The 22,579-nt window shown below is 37.0% G+C and overlaps 1 protein-coding gene across 3 annotated transcripts; it reads left to right on the forward strand.

Annotated features, from left to right (window-relative positions):
• Positions 1–11,090, forward strand: LOC117023625 (ubiquitin-conjugating enzyme E2 R1). Of its 3 annotated transcripts, none has more exons than XM_033108649.1 (4): positions 1–137; positions 4,102–4,418; positions 4,784–4,838; positions 10,493–11,090. In XM_033108649.1, the coding sequence occupies exon 4, from the start codon at positions 10,549–10,551 to the stop codon at positions 11,035–11,037; it is 489 nt and encodes a 162-aa protein (XP_032964540.1). In that variant the 5' UTR covers positions 1–137; positions 4,102–4,418; positions 4,784–4,838; positions 10,493–10,548; the 3' UTR covers positions 11,038–11,090. The 3 variants fall into 3 exon arrangements, with proteins under 3 accessions (XP_032964540.1, XP_032964542.1, XP_032964541.1); XM_033108651.1 differs by having other exon boundaries at positions 4,151–4,418; XM_033108650.1 differs by having other exon boundaries at positions 4,102–4,838.
• The last annotated feature ends 11,489 nt before the right edge of the window (positions 11,091–22,579 follow it).

Here is a 22,579-nt window from a genome sequence, read left to right on the forward strand (position 1 = left end):
CTAGTACAGTGCTTTCTTCAAAGGCAGGTCATTAAAGAGAGGAGATTAAGTCAGGCCTGAATGAAACAGGGGTTAGAAGACTGACTCCAACGTGGATGCCCACAGATATAAAGTCTGAGGCAACTGGAGAAGATCAGGTAAAATCTGAGTTTGCAACATTATCTACGGGGTGTGATCTGATGGGTAGAAGCACTCTAATAGTAGTACTAGAAAGTGGCCACATCAATGTCAGGGAAGTCCATCTCTGTTCAAATTGGACCCCAGTCAAAGCCAGACATATAGTTATAAGGCCTTGTCTCTTCAATGAGAAATTGCAGATTAGGACTGGGAAAGCTGGGAGGCTGATTAGGGTTTGTTTGCAAGGAGCTGGAATGTAACTCACCAGTAGGAGGCTACTGATCATAAAGAGAAAGATATAAAATGTGGCTGTTTGCTTGAGTTGTGTTCATATAAACGTTTAGGGAGTTCACCTTAACAGCATTATAGTTTTGTTCTAAATCCTTCTCAGGTATGAATGGTAATCTGCATAGTCTGCCAGACTTAAATATTTGAGTCCCGACTTCTATACTACATGGAGTTAAATTTTCAGGGTCAGACAATTCTGTACCTTCAATTAGCCTGGCCAAAAAGGAAGGGACTGGGTACAAACACCATCCTGTTTACTAAGCTACTTTAATAGATGAAAAGTTTTTATTCAATTGTTGAAAGTGTAATTTCCCTAGGGTCACTTATAACCTGTATTTCAGAACTGTGATGGGTATGTTTTTATTTGCCCTTCTGGTTTTATTTTTACCCCTTCAAAATCCTCTCTGTGCCCCAAAAGGCTGACATTTCGGTATTGGTTCAATGGATAATCTTGACCTCCGACTTCTGGAAGGGATTGTCCCATGGGAAGCTCCTGCAATAGGTTAGAGGGCAGGAGGAAAATAAGATTGGGTATTCATTTCCTATGTTAGCTGGTCTTCAAAATTATCCCCCAACAATTCCTTCCTTCCTTGTACATACATGTTAGTTTTCACATAAGAGATGGAGATTATGTCTGCTTTCCTTGAATCTTGCCTGGCCTATGACAAGCTTCTACAAATAAAATGTAGCAGAAGGAAATTATGGGACTTCTAAGCCCAAACCAAAGAGAGCTGGAAGCTTCTACTTGCTGCCTCCTGTAACTCAGCCTTTATGCTGTGAGAAGCCCAGGGTAGACGGAAGAATCACAGAATGAGACCCCAGGCACTCTAACTACATCAAGCATTAATCAACAGGCATATGAGAGAGTCATTATGGTAGTCAGTCTTCAGTCTGACACCCAATGAAGGTCATTTCCTGTTATTCATATCTTTGTGTAGTCCCCACCCACATTGTACCAGGGTTGGTTTGTATAACCAACTGAATACCACAGAAGTGATGATAGGTCACTTCCAATGTTATACACTGTACTGTGGTTGTCATGTTGCTGGCCCTCTCTCAGGTCATTTATTAAGGGAAGCCAACTGCTATTTCACAAAGACACTCAGGCAGCCTATGTGGTGAGGGATTGAGACCTGCTTAAAAATACGTGAAGTAGATCTCCTAGACTTCAGATGGCTTCAATTTAGCGAACAGCTTGACTGCAGTTTCAGGAGACACCCTGAGCCAGAACCATTCAGCTAAGTTGCTCCTTGATTCCTGACCCACAAAAATTGTGATATAATAAATTTGTATTGTCTTCAGCTACTGAGTTTTGGAGTAATATATTACATAGCAATAAATAACTAATGAATCCATCTTAGGCATTTAAATTCAATTGAGCCCCCAGATGATTGTACCCCTGGCTGACATAAGCAAAAGAGGCCATCTGAACCAATTTAGCACGTAAAATAATTAAAGATAATAAAATGATTGTTATTTTAAACCATTAAGTTTTGGAATGGTTTGTTTTGAAGCGATAGATAACCAAAACAGAAATTGGTACCTAAAAGTGAGGTACTCCTATAATCAGAACCTTAAACACTTAGCATTGGCTTTGAGACCGGGCAGTGAGTGTAGGCCACAAGAGCCTCAAAGAGACAAGCAACAGAGGCTGGTAAGACAGTGAAGAAATTGGTATTTGAGCCTGGAGCAAAGGTGAGTTTTTGTCCTATTATGTAGAGATAGAATGTTTGACAATGCAGTAACTTGTGGCAATATAAAAGATAGATAATGTATTGAGTGAACTTGTATATTTCGCTAAAGCGGTTTCTAGAAAGAATGTTTTATTAACTGTTTTTTTTCAGTGTACACGATCATTAGGAGGGTGAAATGAACTAAAGAAGGAACCACTCAATTTTGAAGCAATATCTAGAGTACCAATCAACAAAATTTTCTGTAATGAGACATATAGTAAATATTTTAGGCATTACAGGCTGTATGGTGTCTGTAGAAGCTACTCAACTCTGTAGTTATAGAACAAAAGCAGACAGACAATATGTAAGTGAATGGGCATGGCTTTGTTCCAACTGAAAAAAAGATTTTGATTGACAAAAGCAGGTGACAGTCTGGATTTGACCTGTGGGCCATAGTTGACCAACCTCTGATCTAGAAAAAACACTTTCAAGTAAAGATTTGCTGGGTTGGAACATAAATTATTCTCATATTCAACTCTTTCAGCCCACAAAAAGTTTTCAGAGTAAATTAAAACCTAGGGGCAAGGATCAAATCCAGAGTGCTGCCAGAAAAACAGCTGCAGCATGGAGATCCGTTGAAGGGTCCAGTTGAAAGACTCTTTGTTCCACCCTTAGAAAGATTAGCATTTGTCCCATAGAACCTCTCAGCCAAACAATAGAGCTTCTAGGAATCTTAAGGGCTTGCCTTATTGACCTTCTCAGACAGTAGAATTTCTAAGAATCTTAAGGAAGCACGTTTTAGGCCCTTTTGGCTAGAAAATAGGGATTTCAAGAACCTTAAAGGTAATGTCCCAACTGCACTCTGATTCTAAGACCAAAGTAGGGAGAAGTGGGTCTTAAAAAGTCTGTTTTAAAAGTATGGTATAGACACATAGGAAGTCTAAAATTTTTAACAGAAATTTTAACAGCTTGGGCTAAAAGAGACATAGTTCCAAATGAGAAAAGAACTCTGTGTTATTAATATCCTATGAGCAGGACACAAGCTGAGAAAACTACTTAGCTGCAAACACATTTCACTTCTTATGGAAAAGTAAGGATGACACAGGAGGCAGAGCCATGGGGAACCATTCTCAGGGATCATAAATTGTCCCTATTCAGAAACATTCTCTGTCCCTGGAGACAGAGAAAATGATGGCATGTCCTGCTAGATTTCAGAATTGCTACGGACCAGTCATTGCTATGTGTCTCCTGTTTTACCCTTTTAGAATGGAAGTTTCTATTGTGGCTGCCATGTCCTTTTATCATTATTGTATTTTGGGTGTGTATAGGGCAGATGTTGGTGATGTTTTATTTTTCAGTTCACGGGTATGCCTGAGGAACTTGAGGAGTCCACCCCAGCTACTCCTACATCTGGCTCTGATATAGATGACAAGAGCCTTGGATATAAGCTGATGCCATAATGGGATGGAAATTTGTGGGGATCTTGGGAGGTAGTGATTGTGCTTTATATGTGAATTTTTACAGAGAGAGGGCAAAATCTGGAGCACTTTTCCAAATTCCTCCCCGCTCTGTGTATACATTCTACCTCTAATATCAAGTGGTGGAGTTTATTTTCCCTTTCCTTGAATACGGGTTGCTGCTGTAACTGGACTTTGATCAATCAAAGGCTGTAGAATTGGTAAAATTGCTGTTTTTGGACCTACAAGCCCAGGCTTTAAGAGGATTGGTAGGGTGGTAGATATAAAATGAGCTGCTCAGGTATCATTTTAGGGAAGAACTTGCTGTTCAGCAGTGACGAAAAGACAGCAGGCAGACTTCAGGTGTTGGCTCCTTTAGCATCTGGCTCAGCTGTAGAGGCCTAGTTCACTTGAGGTCATGCCCTTCCTGAGGACTAAACAAAGGGAGGTATAACGGTCTGCACAGTTTGTCCTGATGTGTGACAAGTCTGCAAGTTAGCTAACTACATAGCCGTTTGACTTCTGCTTTTGCCTAATCCTGCTTCTTCTACTTTCCTCCCCTTTAGGTGTTGATCCCTCCCTAATAAATAACTTGTACCCAAAACTTCTTCTCAGAGTCTTCTTCAGGAGAATCCAACCTACGACATACCCCTTAGCATCCAGTAGCCATGCTGTGAAAAGCCAGACCTATGTGGAGAGGCTACTGGAAGAACACTCTGGTTGATGAATCCAGCTGCGTCTCTTGTCAATAGACAGTACCAACTGGGAACTATGTGAATGAGCCATCTTGGAACCTTCAGATAGCTGTAGCCCTTCCTGACATCATGTGAATCAGAAGAACCACCCGCCTGAAATCAGTCAACCCAAGGAAATATGAACAATAGTAAAAGTTGTTTTAAACCACTAAGTTTTGGGATGGTGTGTTACACAGCAATAGTTAACCAAAACATTTCCCAGCTCTCTCCCAGCTATGTAAAACTTGTGCCCCCCCATTGAGGGCCACATCTGTCTGACAAATCTCCTCTGAAGCTACTTCTTCTGGAGACTGTTAACTAGTGATATCTTCCCCGTCTTGCTAGCCCCAGGTTATTGTGCATCTATGGAGAAATTCAGCATTCCTTTTTCTGATTTGCTATAAAAAGAGAAAATATCTCCCAAATTTTATAAAAATCAAGCAGACATGATTTCTAAATACAGGAGGGATAAGTGGAAATCTTTCAGACATTGCTTTCTCCTTCCTTCTTGCAGATACATATCTTATCCCTGGAAAGAGGTACTTTGGCTTATAAACAACAGGCAGGAGGTAAGGTGTATTAATCTGATTTTCTTTCCACAAAAGGAAAAAAAAAATGCTAAATGTCTATATCAGTAGGTCTTAGCCCCCAAGTAGGACATTTCCCTAAGGTTCTGACATAACGAGTGTTTGACAATCTGATATGCTTGGAACAGACTTGGAAAAGTGTGGCCTTAAAAAAAAGCAACTGATGTTATTGGCACCTTTTTAGGGAACTTGCTAGGTGGTGAATTTGGAGGAGGAAAACTTTTAAAGATTTTCAATATATTTTTAAATCATTCTATAAAATAAAACTTAACAAATTTCTGTCTTATATTTAGTTTCTCACCCTTTATTAATAAGACTAAATTGCTCTTCTAATAGTTGAAGGTCAGAGTTTGGTAAATAAGTTGTTTATTAAGTGTCTACTATAAATAATAGATTATCATATTTGCCCCAGTTAATGCTAGGTGTTTTGTAAACTTTGGAGTATTTTTGGTAATGTTTGACTCAGATTTTTAAAATTAAGGTTCGGTTTAACCCTTTGTCTCAGTTTATGCCCATTGTTTCATTATTACCATTATCATTATTGCCCTCTTCTATTCTCAAAACTATACTTATTTGGATGATAAATTATAGTCTTATCTTATCTCAAATGGTAGTTACATCTAAGACAAAACTGTGCATACTTATATTAGAAAAATTATTAGAAATGTTTAAATATTTTCAAGGCTAGTATTTTTTTGCTACATAATAGAGTTAAAGTATCTTTAAGTGTATTTGAAAACAGGGTTAACTTAAATTTTTAAAAGACTCTACATAACTTTACACCTAATTGGTTGAAAATGCACTTTCTCAAGGTGAAATAAGCTTAATAGTAAAACTATATTCCATAAATTGACTTTTATAATTTTTGTTTATAGAATATTTTCCTGTTACTCAAAGAAGACAAATGATATTTGAAACCACAAAGTGAATTAAAGGTTTTCTTGATCATTAATTACACAGATTAGAGGGAATGTCAGTTTTATATTAATATTTAATAATAACTTGATTAAACTTTGATTGAAAGCCTGTTTGTTTACGTATTATGTAAATTGATTTTGAAATAAAGTTTATAGATTTAGGTGCTGTTTACATTATGTCAGTTTCTAAATTTACATATGCCACATAAATTTTGGTGCCTATGTGACAGCCCCTAAATAAGTTTGAATTTGGAAAAAAATAGTAAAATAGTAGAATTAGTGTTTAGGAAGTTTTTCAAAATTAAATTTTAACCTTTTTATTCTATAAACTTCATTATTTTGCAGTTTAAAATAAAAGAAAGGGATCATATATACTGACATGAAAACCATCTCTATTATGGTAGTTTGTTCTCTCTTTTGGACCTCTGTTTGCCAGCCCTACGCCCTACTCAGATCCATCCTCTTAGTTTCTTTGCCTTGTGAATCTTGTCCCTGTGAACTGTACCACTTAGACTCTCTTACCCTGAATGTCAGATAAGGGACATTTTAAAAGGGCAAAAGATCTGGACGCCTCATTGTGTAGTGTAGTGTAGAAAGTAGGAAAGTGTTATGGATGAAATGTTTGTGCCTCCCCCACCCCCAAATTTATATATTGAAGTCTAATCTTCAACGTGATAGCAGTTGGAGTTAGGGCTTTCTGTAGATAATTAAGTCTTGAGAGTGGTCCCCTAAAGAATGGGATTACTGCACTTATAAGAAGAGGCAAGAGAGGTAGCTTTCTGTCTTTCTGCCATTTGAAGATAAAATGGTAAGTCGACAGTCTGCAATCCAGAAGAGGGTTCTTACCAGAACTTCACCATGCTAATACCCTGATCTTGGACTTACAGGCTTGGGAACTGTGAGAAATAAATTTCTGTTGTTTATAATCCACCTAGTCTATGGTACTTTATTATAGCAGTCTGGAATATCCAAGACAGGAAGAGCTCAAAGCAAAACAAATAAAACAAAAATATACCCTGATGGGGTATGTTGAAGTGTTAATAGAGCCAACTGAAAGACTTGCAAATGGCCAAAGCTGGAAACATTTGAGCAACAAAACAAAACAGGTTTGGATTATAATCCAAAGTATAAAAACAATGAAGATGAGTCCATACCAATATCAAGAAATGATTGAATACATAAATAAATAAATATGGGAGAAGAGACACATTTCCCTTGTAGAAGAATTACAAATAATTTTGAGATATGCTACCTTCATGGAAGAGGTACATAAATCCCCTACTCCTTAAGTGTGGGGTGTGTATAGTGACATTCTTCCTAAGAAGAAAATATGGAACAGGGGAAATGAACAAGGAGAAAACCTAATAAACACTTTCTCAGCCAGGTGATCAAGGTCAACATCATCAATATATAGTTACAAACCAAGCTGATAGTAGATGTCCTTGATATGATGTAATAAAATGGTTTTACCTTTTTTTGTTTTCCTCCCTAATAGCCATAACCCCAATATGGTTATGAGGAAAAACAAATAAATTCCAACTGAGAAGCATTGGACAAAATACTTGACATGTATTCCTCAAAATGGTCAAGGTCATCAAAAACAGGGAAAATCTGAAAAATTAGCATAAAAAGACCCTAAGGAGATAAGACACCGAAATATCATATAGTATCCTGGGTGGGGTGTTGGAACAGAAAAAGAATATAGTTGACTCTTGACCAATTTGGGGGCTTGGGGCACCAACTCTCCTGCAGTCAAAAATCCATCTATAACTTTTGACTCCCCAAAACTTAACTACTAATAGCTTACTCTTGACCAGAAGCCTTACTGATAACATAAAGTTGATTAACACATATTTTGTATGTGTTATATACTGTATGTATTATATGCTGTATTCTTACAATAAACTAAGCTAGAGAAAAGAAAATGTTGTTAAGAAAATAATAAGGAAAAGACATTTACAGAACTATGTATCTATTAAAAATTCCGTGTGTAAATGGACCTGACCTGCATAAGGTAATAACTAAGGAAACTTGAATAAAATATGGACTAATTATAATAGGTCATTGCTTCATCACCTGTAACAAATATGTTATACTAATGTCAGATAGGGAAGCTTAAGTGCAGGGTATAAATAAACTCTGTATTATTATCTAAATTTTTTTCTGTAAATCTAAAACTGTTCCAAAAAACTCTTTTGAAAAAATTGTCTGTCATAGAGTGTGACACATAATAGGTTGATAATCAATGCAAGGTTAGTAAATGAATACCTTCATGAGTTCAAGAATTGTACTTTTGGAATAGAATAAAATATTACAGCTTAAGATAACCCAAAGAACTATCTTGTTCAATTTCTGTATGAAGAAGTAAAATGAAAACAAGAGATGTTAAGTAACTTGCACAGCATCACAGAGTTGCTAAAAATTAGGTCCCTTTCCTGAACAGAATTGCTTAGCTAATGAGATCCCAAATTACTAGACTATTTATTTGTGTGTCATATTACTAACTGGCCTTTCTAATTTGAGTAATTGTAACATCTTGAAAAAATAAACTTGAGACCCATAGGCAATTCAGTTAGGGATCTTTAAGAGAATCTGATTGTACAGCTGCAGATTTTAGAAAAGAAGACCTTCTCAATGTAAATTATCCATTAAATAATTGGAAATTGAAAGGCTTAAAGGATGGAATTAAAAGTATGTAGAATCATGTTTTCAGATAATGCCTGGAGTGGGGAAAAAAAAACAGGCACTATAAAAATACATATTCTACATGTTACCACTTTCTGTTTAGTCCTTGGAAAACTGGCATTCAGTGGAGTTATTATAGGGCTTCTTAGAAGAATTGAGGAAAAAGCAATAAGAGCTTGTTTTCTGATAAGGGCTTATAGTTAGTGAAAGGTTTTTACTTTATAAATCCAAAGTATTGAATGATTAAGTACCAGAAGAAATTTCCTAACACGGGAGTGTCCTCGTCACTGTATTCATGGTTGAGCTAAGCCCTAATTCAGCTTACAGGTATCTGTGGTGTTCAGGTGTTGATATTCATTTAAATATTTTATGTTACACATCTTTATTTAGTTTTGAGTCATTGAAATAATATAGTCATTGTAGTAATTTATTTATAACAGGAAAAGCTCAATTAAGTCTAGGACTTGCTTTGTTTTTTCATACGTTTTCCTTCAAGGTTAGAAAAAGGTCTAAATGATAAAACAGTGCTATCTTAAGTAGATGTCACTCTCTAAACAATGACAAAAATAAAATTTGTAGAGGAACCAACCAATTTTCAGCATGCTTGCCTAATAAATTGACCCTCTTACACAATGTGAATAGATTTGATGCATAGGTCATCAGTATCTTGTAGAAAATATGATTGGTAGGGATGGTAAATTCTACTTACACCATTTTTTCTGTTAATTGACATCTGTTTACACAGATGATGGCAGTTCTTAAACATTGCGTAGAGATTCATATACACGATAGAGCAATGTTAGAGATTATGTGGGAACAGAGGAATGCTTCAGAAAGGAAGATCAACAATTTAAAATATTTGCTGTTGAAGCAAAGCTTCAATAAATTTAGAAATAGGTCATAAGAAATCTAAATGTCTAAAGGAAGAAACACATGCCAATTTGGGTTTTCAAACTAACAATGTTTAAAATTCTCTGGTGTAGAAGTCACTTATATCCTCCAATTTTGATAATTAAAATTTTTACTTGTACTCTAAATGCATCTATAATACAAGCTAGATATATATTATATTTACATAGTTTAATTATTAAAGTAACTTTCCATAGCTCATAAAAGTAATAATGTTTTAAGGAATGAAAGTCAGAGGACTGTGAAGCCATATTTATAACATGCTACACCTCTGCCACGAATTGTCATCCAGATAAGCAAAAAATAAACAAAATAGTATTTTATAGGAGGGAAATGACTCAGTATGTAGGAACTCAAATTATTTTCCAGTTGGTCATCAAGGAAGTTTCTTTCGTCTGCTTTTTAAACCGTTAGGTTACTCCATCGTATTTAAGTTCTATCTTCTGTTAAATACTTTTCACAATTAATTCAAAATCTTCTTGTCAAATTATTTATCCTGTAACTCAATTAATAAACCATATTTCAAATAAATTGTATACTTAAAGACTACATCTAGAAATATTAATCTGCTCTCCTGTTGTTCTGTATTGCGAAGACAAACAGATTTCTGCTAAAACTGCTAGTTGAGATCAAGGGTCTGCAGGAGAAATTGGTCGAGTTTCTAGGTGACTTTGGTTGGACAGAAGCGACCTGTACAACAGAGAGGTGGCCATCTTCAGGTTGCCAACACCTACTCGAGGGCGGCTACTTCAAGTCACACTTCGAGTTCCCCATTGTGGGGACAGAATCCCACAGAGTCCGTTTCCAGGCTCTCGACCTCACGTGGAAAGGTGCTGGCTCAGGTAGTAGATGGCTACCAGCTGTGACTAGTTGACCATCAGCTGTTACCAGTTAGCCATTAGCCACTGATATAACTGCCGTCACTGGGCTAGCAGGCGCAGATTGCAGCTAGTAAGTGGGGTTTGTTGGTTGGCAGAGAAGTGGATGGCAGGTTGCGGATAGTGTGGCTCCTGCTTCCTGTGTCTCCAACCCAGCAGCCAGCGAGAATATAGTGGTATGACTCCCCTATCTATGGCTCCGTTGTTGTGCGTTTTTGGCCTCACCATATCCTGTGTTCTTGTGCAGGGAGCGGGAGCTGAGTCCCTGCATTACACCCGACTGCCTTTCTGTTCCTGACCAAAATGTGGCTCCCAACATCTGAGAGGCGTGACACGGGCATCTCCTTTCTCCATTCCCAGTCCACTATCCCCAGAGCTGGAAGCTGCACTCAGAGAGGTGGAACCCCACCCAGGAAGTGGGGACTATGCTCCTGTGCTTCATCTCCCTCCTCAACGAAGCCAGCAGCCTCCAATGTGGACTCCTCCTCGATGTACAGAAAGTGGGAAAAGAGCAAAAGCACCGGCGGGGAGTACATAGGCTTCAGGCAGAAGCAGATCCTGCGCCCCACGGTGGACGCAGAGCCTGACGGTGTAAAGCTGTCCTCCACGCTGGCCCAGCTGCCATGTGAAGACCAAGGCCCCAGCCCCGGACCTGGACTCCTACCGCTCTCTGGCGACGACTGCGAGGACAGTGAGGCTGAGACTGAGGCCTCAACTCACAGCTGCGCTGGGCCCAAGACAACTCCAGCCACAAAGAGGCCTGACACCAAGTCCCCAGCCGAAGAAATGTGAATTTTCCCTCCCCAGGCCTGGACTGGTTGGCGCTTGGGACATCTGACGCTGAGACTGCCGCACCGAAGGTTTGTAATGCCTGTTTCCTTAGCTTGTTTATTTTTATGTCTAGCTTTCCTCTCCTGTAATAGTTATGGGTTTTCCTCTGCTTCAGAGAGCAGGGGCCAGCCACTGTCCACAGCCCTTGGGGCCCCACTTGTGCTGGGTGCGAGGCAAAGGGTCTGCCCAGCCAGGTAGGCCTGGAGGCCGTTGGGGGCCTGAGGGACCTGAACCCCGGTCTGATCCCGCTGCTCCCACTGGCTGGAGCCAGAGACTTGGTGTTTCCAGCTTGTGGGTGGATGGATTAACTTGTGGTCACTTCTGTTCTCTGCATTTGTTTGTTTGGAATTTAAATAAAACGACTTTATGACGGGGGAAAAAAGTCATCTCTGTCAGTGGGGCTTTGGAGAACAGATCAATGGGAAGATATGGTTCATAGTTTTCAGATACATTTGACAGGGTCAAGGAAATTACACTTTATTTACCAATGTTCTTATTTTGTCTTGTTGATTAGACCACAGTATACTAAATCAGAAAAATCGTCGGTGTTGTTGCTTGGTTACAATGGATTTTCATTTTCAGTAATTCTTCAGCAAGTAGAAAAGGAAACTTACTTTCTCTCTCTCTCTTTTTTTTTTTTTGTATTTTTCTCATTAAAACAAAGGGACTGTCAGTGTATCCTCTTGAATTCAACTTTTATTATTCCTTTACATTTTTTTCCCCTTTATCCATTTTCGTTTTTGCTTTTTCTCCAGTTAACTGCCTTTCCTCCTTCTGAAGTTAGCTCTTCCAAACTTGACTATCTTCTGGCAAAATACTTTCTGGCAATCTGCCAATATTTTCAGCGCTGATATGTGTCAGCTTCCTGGATTTTTCAGTCTGTTAGTTTGTTTCTCTTTGAATTTATTTATTCCCCCTTCCCCATAATTCATGTATTGTAAATTTCAGCTTGATTTTTACTGTGGAGAGAGCAATATTCCCTACGTAGCAGATAAATTAGAGAGTTCCTTCATCCCCAGAAGCCAGAAAGATCAAGGACAGTCACAGGAGTCTGATCATCACCTAAACTTGGGGGCAAACTGAGCAGAAAAGAGCTTGCTGGTTCCATTAAATTTTATTCTTTCCACACTCGGTGAACCAAAAAGATAATTTTAAATTTATCCAACTAGGCTTTTTATTATTTGCAAAAACACTAATTTAAAGTCTTGATTGAAGGTTTTTTAATTCACCCACAAACCACAAAATGGAATTTTGTAGCAGCAGCAGCAGCAGCAGCAGCAATGAGAGCTCGGAAATTCCCAGATTGTTTTGATGATAAGGTCCATGAACTTGGCATGTGGTCCATCACTATTAGACCCCCCAGGACTGCATTAGATTTGCTCAGTATTTTCATAAAATCCCCAGGCATGGCTAAGGTACATTGTATTATAAAGTCCTTGGATGCATGATATCCAATTTATTTGTTGCCATTGTCTCATGGGATCTAAGCCAGTTACTATATTTAAGCCTTCTTTATTTTATAATTCTAGTGTTGAAGAACACATTTCTATTAGACACATTAGACACAATTTTCTTTTATTTAAAGAGCATTTTCTCTTGTTCTGTATTTAGAGCCACGATGACATGAAACAAAAGCCACTAGACTAAGTGTTAGGAGACCTGGGTTCTTATCATAGCCCTGTTATATCTTGGCTCATTTGTTTTTATCATACTTTTATAGTATTTAGTTTCCTTTTGTTGTAAGGAACAGAAGCCTACCCAACTAATGTAAGCAGAAAATAAATTCTTGTAGGTAGATACAAAGTTAGCTTACTTAAAAAGAAATCTGAAGAATGTAAAAGTTAATCAGGGCAGCTTTTGGAATTTTGGCAGTAACAACAAATAGTCTCATGAGGTCATCAGGTGCTGGCACCACTCCCCCACTGTCACAGATTCCAGAGGGGATCTATCCTGTTGTTCTAAATGGAAGAAAATGGAGGGAAAGAGATCCTCTTGATTGATCTAACCAGACTGTATATAATGGGAAAAGACCACTCCCCTAGAGGCAAAATTCAGGTGTTTTAATGCAAGAAGAACAATAAAGATGTTGGCAAAATAACAAAATCCAAAATGATGTGGCAAAAATAACAAATTGTTCACTCAATCTTTATGTTTTCAAAGCTATCACCCCACATTGCTATAGTGAGTTGTGTATGAAATGTTAGGGAGGCAACGTAATATTTCAACTTCATAATTATCTTTAAACTGGGGTTTCTTTCCAACCTTCCTCTCACTGCTTTGGGCCAGTGCCTCATTCTGTCTTTACTAGGCTAATGTTTCCTAACTGACTGCATGACATCTAGTTTTACTGATCATCCTCCTAGCTGCTCCTCCATAACTGTTAGACTTATCTTTTTAGAATATAATTTTGTCTCAGAAACTGCCTGTAGCTTAGGTGTTGTTTGTAAGAGACTCACGGTCTGTTCTTATCACCACACTGGGCAGAATCGGATGCCGATTTTACTTAACTATTAGAGCACTTTGTACATAGTTTATTTAGAGTTTTCAATTCACTGAGTAATTATTGTAAAAGAGGGAAAACATCTATTTAAAATAATAAACAAAAAAAATTCTTGCTAAACGTACATAATCCTTGTGGTCTTGCTGCATTCAGTATTTAATTTTAAGTCATTTGCTCTTATATGCATTTGTCGTGGGCATTGCGCCTGTCTTTATAACCTCTCTTTCACTCTCCTCCGATTATGTAGCAACCATTTGGTTTAGGTGGGATTAACATTTCCTCCTCCTCCAACAGTGATAGCAAATTGGTCTAAACTCTGAGGTAATCCCATAATACCATTTAGACGGTGATTAGTTTGAAAGTAATCTAGGCTTAATCCACTCAACACTTTCCTGACATTTTCTGAGGCACAGGGGTTGGTTTAGCAGAGGTTCAAGACATTTTGTCTTTGGTTGTGAGAATTGTCCTGACTGTCCTACTGCATGTGAAAACATATAGGTCCGATTTCTGATTTCAGTTATCCTTTGACCACATGGGGTGCCATCCTTAGGAAAACTCTGTGAATAACAGAAATGAAAAAATGGAAGGAAAAAGAGGAGTCTTTGATGACTTGATTGAGTCATTAATATCATGTGACTTATAAATTGATCTTCAAGCCTGCCAAATTTTCAGTCTTTCTAGATAGTTGACCCAATAAATTTCATTAATTGAATAACACCAAACTCTTGATTCACCCCCCTTCCAAGTAGACTTCTCCTATAATCTTACTAATTTCATTAAATGGCATCTCCATCTTCCCAGTTGTTCTCTCACAACCCACATCCAACCCATTAGCAAATCTGACCAGCTTTTCCATCAAAATATGGCCAGAATCTCACCACTTCTCCTGTTTTCCATTACTACCACATGATCTAAAACACATCATCTTTCTCCTGGGTTATAAACATAGCCTCCCAAATACTTCTCTGCTTCTACTCTTGCCATGCTGTTCTCTGTTCTGTAAACATAATGATTCTCTGTAAATATAAGTCAGACCATGCCAGTCTACTATTATAAACTTCTGCTATGAATAAAAGTCCAAGTCCTTACATTGGCCTAGAAAATTCTGTGATATAGATCCCAGTTATCTTCCAGACCTCACGTATTACTTTTCTGCTTTGTCCTCTGCCCAAGACATACTAGCTTCTTTGCTTTTCTTCAACATGCCAAGTTCAGCATCTGTGCGTTTTCTGTTCCCTCTACCTAGAACTCCCTTCTTTCAGATGTCCACATGCCTCATGTTCCCAGTTCCTGCGGGTTTCTCTTTAAATGCCACCCTTTCTACAGTTTTTATTTGATACCCTTATCTGAAAGGTGAGCTCTGCCTTGTACCCTTCCTTGCCATAATCTTTGTAGTATGGTCACTGCACACACATCTTTACTTACTTGCTTATTATCTGTCTCCCTCAAGAAACACTTATCTCCCTGACATCAGGGATTTTTGACATTTTTATTGCTAATTCCCCAATGCCCAGACCAGTAACTCTTTACTGAATGAATGGTTTAGTACTGTTTGAGTTTTATTTTTCTTTTATTAATTACAACCAAAAGATCCTAAGATCTACAGTTCTGATTTAATACTTATTCATTACACCCAACTTTTTTAGGAAACTAAGTGAAATATTAAGATCTTGCATTTATGAGTGTTTTGGGAAATCTGAGATAACTTAGTAATTTGTTCACAAAAGATGAAACATAAGTGTGAATGAATATTCATCGAAAACAGGAAATTGGAGCAAAAGGTCAGTAGGAGAGATATGAACCTCCAGAGAAGACAACAGTTGGGAAAGAACGGTATGATTTCCAACATATACATGGTAGGAGCTTAAGTGAATTCATTTAAATATTAAGGGAAGTGTGGTTCCACAAGGCCGAAGCAGTTAATATTTGGGTTACATTATTTGCATGTAGTTTTTCCTTTGTACTGTTGGCTTTTTGGGAACAGTATCATTCCATATCATTTTTCCAGTACACAAAAAAGTTCAATGGATAGTTGTTGCACAAATGCAATAGCATTGGAGAAGAACTCTAGAGTTGGTAATGCCAGTAACTACCGTGTTTCCCCGAAAATAAGACCTAATCGGACAATCAGATCTAATGCGGCTTTGGAGCACAAATTAATATAAGACCCAGTCTTATTTTGCTATAAGACTGGGTCTTATATAATATAATTATAATATAATATCGGTTCTTATATTAATTTTTGCTCCAAAAGACGCATTAGAGCTGATTGTCCAGCTAGGTCTTATTTTCCAGGAAACACAGTAGATGTTAGACATGTTATTTAGTCTGCCCTTGCTAGGTACCTTCTATAAAATGAAACTACTGGACTTCATAATTAAGTCCTTTCCAACTATGAAATATTCTATAATTTTATCTGCTTATGTATGAATGGAGACATGCACACATTTTCATCTAATGGAAAAAAAGATATATTTCTTAAAAATTTCCTTTGCAAATATATTTTAGTTAATATAGATACCATCAATTTGGCTTATAAAATAGTGTTTTAATGATCTTTTAGCATGATAGGTTAACATTTATGTTCCTAAAGCCATATCCTCTGAATGCTGCTAAATTCACACCTCACTAATGACAAGGATCTGATTAGAACTAATTTCATAGTGATTCTTTGACATTTCCAAACAGAAATATGTGTGCTTTTCTGAATAGAAGTCAGAACATGTCATAAATTTTAAAAGTTACTATTAAAGTTCAGTCTAATATTGCATAGTAGTTATGAAATGAAAAGTGCCTGAAAGGCTAAACTCTTTCAAGATAAGAGTTTCCCTGTCCCTCTATTTCTTTTCAGCTCCCAGAGTCTCCACTGGATCCACCAGAACTCTGTCTCTAGGTTTGATTTAGCTCATCAGCTACTTCGTCAGTTCTTCAGCTTCACTATTTGATAGCACTTAAAATTAGAAAAGCTGATAGTGTCTAAGAGCAGAGGCCAACAAGTTAGCCTACTGAGTGGGAAGTCAAAGCAGAAACCTTTACGTGTGTACTGGGTCAGTATAAGAGGGAACAGGGACTTCCTGTGACTTTCAGTATCTGATAGGCACTGGCAATTTGTCCCCAAATACTGAAGTAATGGCTCTGAAAGGCAACAAGGAAAGAACACTGGGGGAGCAACACAGGATCTTGACTGGGTTGTGACTGGGCCACTGGGTTCCATTACTGGGCACTACGACTCGCTTTCAAATATAATAAATGATAGAGTTGGTGCTACTGGGAGACTTCTGCCCTTGGCTGGACTTAATTCAGAAACTAAACAAGGGTCCAGTTCTACAACTGGGACTCATTAGTGGGAGGAGAATCCAGAGAAAGTAAAGCAGGAGGAAGAAGGAAGGGGCTAAAAGTGCCTTAATTTTTTGGGAAAGGAACCAGTTAGGGAGACCCAAGAAGGAACAGTGAAATATAAGAGAAAAACCAGATGAGAATATATTGTTGAGGCTGAAGTGGATTAATAAATAGCACAGATAATTATAAAGAGAATTTTCATCTTATTTATGGTTAGATTCTGAATTCATGACAAAAGTTGAAAATGTTGTAAAGTCAAAACTTTTACAAAATTCATCATAAACGTGTTATATCAGTTATACTGACATACAGGTTTTCTATAAAAATTCAGCATAAGTTTTTTTTTCTTCCTCAGATTGGTATAGTTCTTCTCTCCCTTCCTCCTTTGCTCCCTCCCTCTCCAGCACCATAAGACATAGTTGAATTTAATGTAGGGACCATGTTGAATGTAGAACACAGAATTTTCAACACTGGGCTCACACTCAGTTAACAAGTAGCTCACACTATGAGAGACTTACTAAGATGACGAGTTCAAGTATCCCATCCAATGCCTGTTTTGGAGCAGAGGTTCACTGACTGGAATAGCACATAAATCACCATCTTACATTATCATTTTCTTTCCTTTCTCTTTGGCCAAGTGTGCATAAACTGAAATTTCAGTAAATGCTTTATGATGTCACAATTTTATACTTCAGAGAGGTCAGGGAGAATAGCGATTAAGAAAAGGAAATTTTAGTGCCCATTTAGGGCATTATAAGTGACCTTTGAGTGAAATTTATAGACCATATTGAGGAATGGGAGCCAAATTTTAGAGCCTGTTAAAAGGAAGTTTCTGAATCTGTTACATAGTGAAAGAGACGGTTATTGATGAAGAATGTCAAGAGTAGTGTTTCAAACTGGTACGCATAAGAAGTACTTGAAGAGTTTGGTTAAAAATGCAGATTCTTGGGCCTCATTCCAGAAATCCTGATTCAGTAATACCAAAGTAGAGACCAAACAAGAGAACTTTGAATAAGCAAAAGGTGTTTCAGACGCTGGTGTCCTCAGATCACATGTTGAAGTACTTAGGACTTAGAGAGGGAGAGGAAAAGGAAAGACAAAGTTCATTCACTGGGGTTAGCTTTTAACTAGCAGAGAGGAAAACTTTTTCCTGAGTGATAAGAGGAGATTAAAAAAAAAAAAAGTGTGTCAAGAAAGAGCTAAATTGAGGTAGAATGAAGATAATAGTTTTAATTTGAAGGCTGTGTGGTGATCTTTCAGGAGGCAAGAAATGGGAGAGGAGAGTGGCCAAGAAAAGATTGAAAAGCATGGAAAAGGTTTGAAACAGTTCTTATAGTTGTATGAGAGCTCCAAAGTAGTATATTTTCATCTTAAGAAAAAATGGTTTCAAGTATTACCTCCATCCTTCCCAATCTCCCTTCTTACTCTAATAATTATTTTCGTAGGGAATGAACAATAAATTAAAGACACAATTGCTAAACAGCAGTGATTAGCCAGTTTAAATTTAGGCAGCATAATTTTTTGGAAACTGGGTCTTGAAGATTCTATGACTTTGTCCTATTTTAGGAAGCAAAACAATTAGTAACTTGGAGAGCAAAGGCAAAGATTTAAGTCTAAATTCTCTTATTGTTTCATCTTTATGCTGCTGTTTTTCCATTATAAGCAGTGTTGTGGGTTTTTCCCCCTGTCTACTCATTCTTTAACTTAACTAGTTGGTCTTACTGACTTTACGTTTGAATGTTGGGACACTAGTTTTACAGTATACATGATATCCTTCTTGCACAAAGATAAAGAGATTCTGCCAAGCTTCTGGAGGACAGGTAGGATACAGAGATTGTAATCCATTCTACTTTTAGCCAAGATATGGTAGGTGGCCCCTCTCAGATCTGAAGCCAAAAAGCGGGCTGGAGTATATAAATAACAAAGCTAACATTTATAGAATGTTTATCATGAGTCGGGGTACTATTATCAAAAGACAGTGCCTGGAAAGATGCCTTTTGACATAGAAGGTGTGATGTTTAATTTTAAATGTACCATGGCTATGCCATGGTACCCAATTTCAACCAAATACCCATCTAGATGTTATTGTGAAGACATTTTTTTAAAAAAGATGTGATTAATATTTTTATTACTTCTTTTACTTACTTTTTTTCAATTACAGTTGACAATTCAGTATTACTTTATATTAGTTTCCAGTGTACTGCATAGTGGTTAGACATTTATATAATTTAAGAAGTGATCCTCAGATTACTCTAATACCCACCTGGCACTATACATAGTTATTACAGTATTATTGACTATATTTCTTATGCTGTGCTTTACATCCCCTTGACTATTTTGTAACTACCAATTTGTACTTCTTAATCCCTTCCCCTTTTTCACACAGCCCTCCCACCCCCCCACCCCATCTGGCAACCATCAGTTTGTTCTCTGTATCTATGAGTCTGTTTATGTTTTGTTTGTTCATTTATTTTGTTCTTTAGATCCCACATATAAGTGAGGTCATATGGCATTTATCTTGCTCTGTTTGACTTAGTTCACTTAGGATAATACCCTCCAGGTTCATCTGTATTGTCACAAATAGTAAGATTTCATTCTCTTTTATGGCTGAGTAATATTCCATTGTATACATGTACCACATAACATTTAAAATGGTAGCGCTGAAGTCAAGCAGATCACTCTTTCTAATGTGGGTGGGCCTTATCTTACCATTTGAAGACCATAAGAGAAAAAAACTGAGGAGCCCAAATGAAAAAGGAATTCTGCTTCCAGATTGTATTTGGACTCAAGAATGTAACATGAGCTCCTGCCAGACTTTGCATCCTGCCAGCCTGCCCTGTGAATTTCAAACTTGCTAACTCCCACAGTTGCGTGAATCAACTGCTTAAAATCTCGCTCACTCTTTGTGTGTATGTGTATGTGTGTTCTAATTTTCTGGAAAACCCTACTATTAAGACAATTGGTGAAACTTGTTTTCTTCTAATGGTTCAGTGACTTTATTTGAGGTAAGGAACACTGTATAATTAAAACTCAGTGAAAGGTACAGACTTTCTACCCAGGAAAATGTGTATGCATGTATGGTACACACATATAAAATTTTGCATACATATACAATGTGCCCACAGATTAAGGATTTTTGCTTTGGATTTAGATGTCAAAAACTGATTTGTTTCTAAGTAAAATGCAATGAGACTTAGGTTGGAGATCTCATTGAATTTTACTCAGGTTGTAGGTAGGAATCAAAGGCCAAAAATATGGTGGGCAGACAAAAATATGATTTGTGTTCTAAGATTTCTGAAAGGGTCTGAGACCAAAAAAATGCTTTTGTTGATGGGCTTTTGAAGGACACTAAATCTGCAAAATGCACACGTCTTGAGACAGTTTGCTTGCCAATATAGTGTATGCAGCTGGAAAGTTAATGGGCAAAGAGGGCTCCCACATTACCAGCCAAATTGGCACAATGATTTTGCCAAATACACCCAGAAACCCAGTTGCTGGAGGGAAAATAGGAAATAGATATAAAGGAGAAGATTCTAGACAGGCACTGATTTTTAATTGTTTAAATATCTACCAGAATCTAGAAGATGCTTGTTCGGTTTTATTAGATGAGAAATTCTTCCTTTCCAGATGGTTTAATGGATATTTTATAATGAATTTAAGACAGTTGCATTTCAAAGTACTATCTCAAGTAATGATCTGTGACCCATAAATATGAGCAAAGTAGCTGCTAGGGGTTAGTACAAAGAGGACTCAGATCCCGTAAAAGTTAGTAAAAATTTAATAGATAATTAACAATGAAGCAAAGCGGCACAAAATATGAAGAATGTTATATGCTGAATTTAAAACATCAGAGACCATCAGTTAACTTGGTTTGCCAGGTTAACTCACTTTTTACATACTTGTACATCAGAAAAAGCTTGTTCTGTCATCTCTATGCATATATTTGAAACTTTTCATCGAATCATTACGACATAATTTAATGCTGCACTGGTACCAAAAAGATTCAGACCTCTGCATGCCAAGAATTGTAAATTGTGAAAGAGAGAATACTGTTACAGCATGTGCATATGTTTTTGCACTCAATCTAATGCCCGGTGAGGCTCAGTCATGTCTACTGGTGCAGTCTGAAATGATAGGGTAATATTTTGTTGTGGACTGGCAAATAATATAACAAATTCTGTGTATAACATGGTGCGATGATTAATTTTATCTGTCAACTTGACGGCCACAGGGTGCCCATTTATTTGATCAAAAATCATTCTGTGTTTTCTGTGGGGGTATTTTGGGATGAGATTACATATAAGTGGACAGACTGAGTAAAGCAGATCACCCTCCATAGTGTGAATGGATCTCATTCAATCAGTTGAAGGCCTGACTCAAACTGAATCATTGGCTCTTTCCTGATCTGTAGACTGTCTGCCTTGGGACCACAACTACAGTATCAGCTCTCTTGGGTCTCAAGCTTTCCAACTCACCCTACAGATATTGGGAAGAGTCACTTTGCATAATCATGTGAGTCAATTCTTATATCTCTATCATCTCTCTCTCTAACTATATCTCTAAATCATCCTATTGGTTCCATACCTCTGGAGAACTCTGACTAGTGTACATAGTTTTAAAGGAGTCTTAGCACTTATTTTAAATTTTGGATTCTTCTGTGACTGTTTATGATAGTGTTATTATAAGCTTTGTATTCTTGCATAACTTACATTTCCATTATTTTTCAAATATATCAAAATGATTCTTAAAACTAAAATTATTGATAAAAAATAAAAAGGTTGGAAAGAGTCTAGTGATGAGAATGCTTTGATTTAAGATAAAATAACATGTATTAATTAGATGATTCAACTGATGTCATCCACATTAATAAAAACATAAATAAAACATTATGCTAGAAATCCTTCTACAAAATCACTGGAACTTTAAAGATAAGAAAATAAAAAAGAAAAAGTTATTTTTGTTGGGGATCATTTTCATGGCAATAAGAATTATTCAAATCCTCAGTGTGTTTATACAGTGAAATTTTGAAAAGAGTTCTACAATCTCTGCCAAGTTACAACAGCATTTGAAACAAAACAAAATGAACGTAGAACTAAGGCTTTCAAATTTAGGGTAAGTGAAAGAGCTTAATGTTATAAAAATGTACACAAACACTATTTGAATCTGATGCTGAAAATGCACTTATTAAATGACATTCTATTATATTAGAACAATTAGATTAGCAGGCAGCTCGGGAAATACAATTAATACATTGTCTGAAAATAAAGTTAAGAGAGGAATATAAGAATGTGCATACAAGGTACTTGACTAATTAGTTTATAGGGGACATACGTGAAATCTTTACAATTCAATTGGACAATAAAAAAATATTTTAGACTTTCCCATTTGCTTATTTTTGTAGTGTAGGTGATCATAAGGGTATTTATTACTTTGTAAATCACTTGACACAGAAAGAAGAAATATATTTTGAGATTTTAAGGGAAAATGTAACAAAATTATCATGTTATCTAAATTTTTAGAAATGACGCAACAGACTATGTCATTATAAAGATTTAAATTTGTTTAACAGCCCATTTATCCACACTCATTCAAAATCAACAAAGCCATACTTTAAGCTAATCCATTTGTAAATATTATCTCACTTAATATCCTATAAGGTAGGTA

This window comes from Rhinolophus ferrumequinum, chromosome 6 (genome assembly GCF_004115265.2).
Source record: "Rhinolophus ferrumequinum isolate MPI-CBG mRhiFer1 chromosome 6, mRhiFer1_v1.p, whole genome shotgun sequence".
Lineage (NCBI taxonomy): Eukaryota > Metazoa > Chordata > Mammalia > Chiroptera > Rhinolophidae > Rhinolophus > Rhinolophus ferrumequinum.

What these genes read in the sequence shown, in the direction of transcription:
- LOC117023625 (XM_033108650.1), top strand. Translation starts at nt 10,549, where the DNA reads ATGTGGCTCCCAACATCTGAGAGGCGTGACACGGGCATCTCCTTTCTC.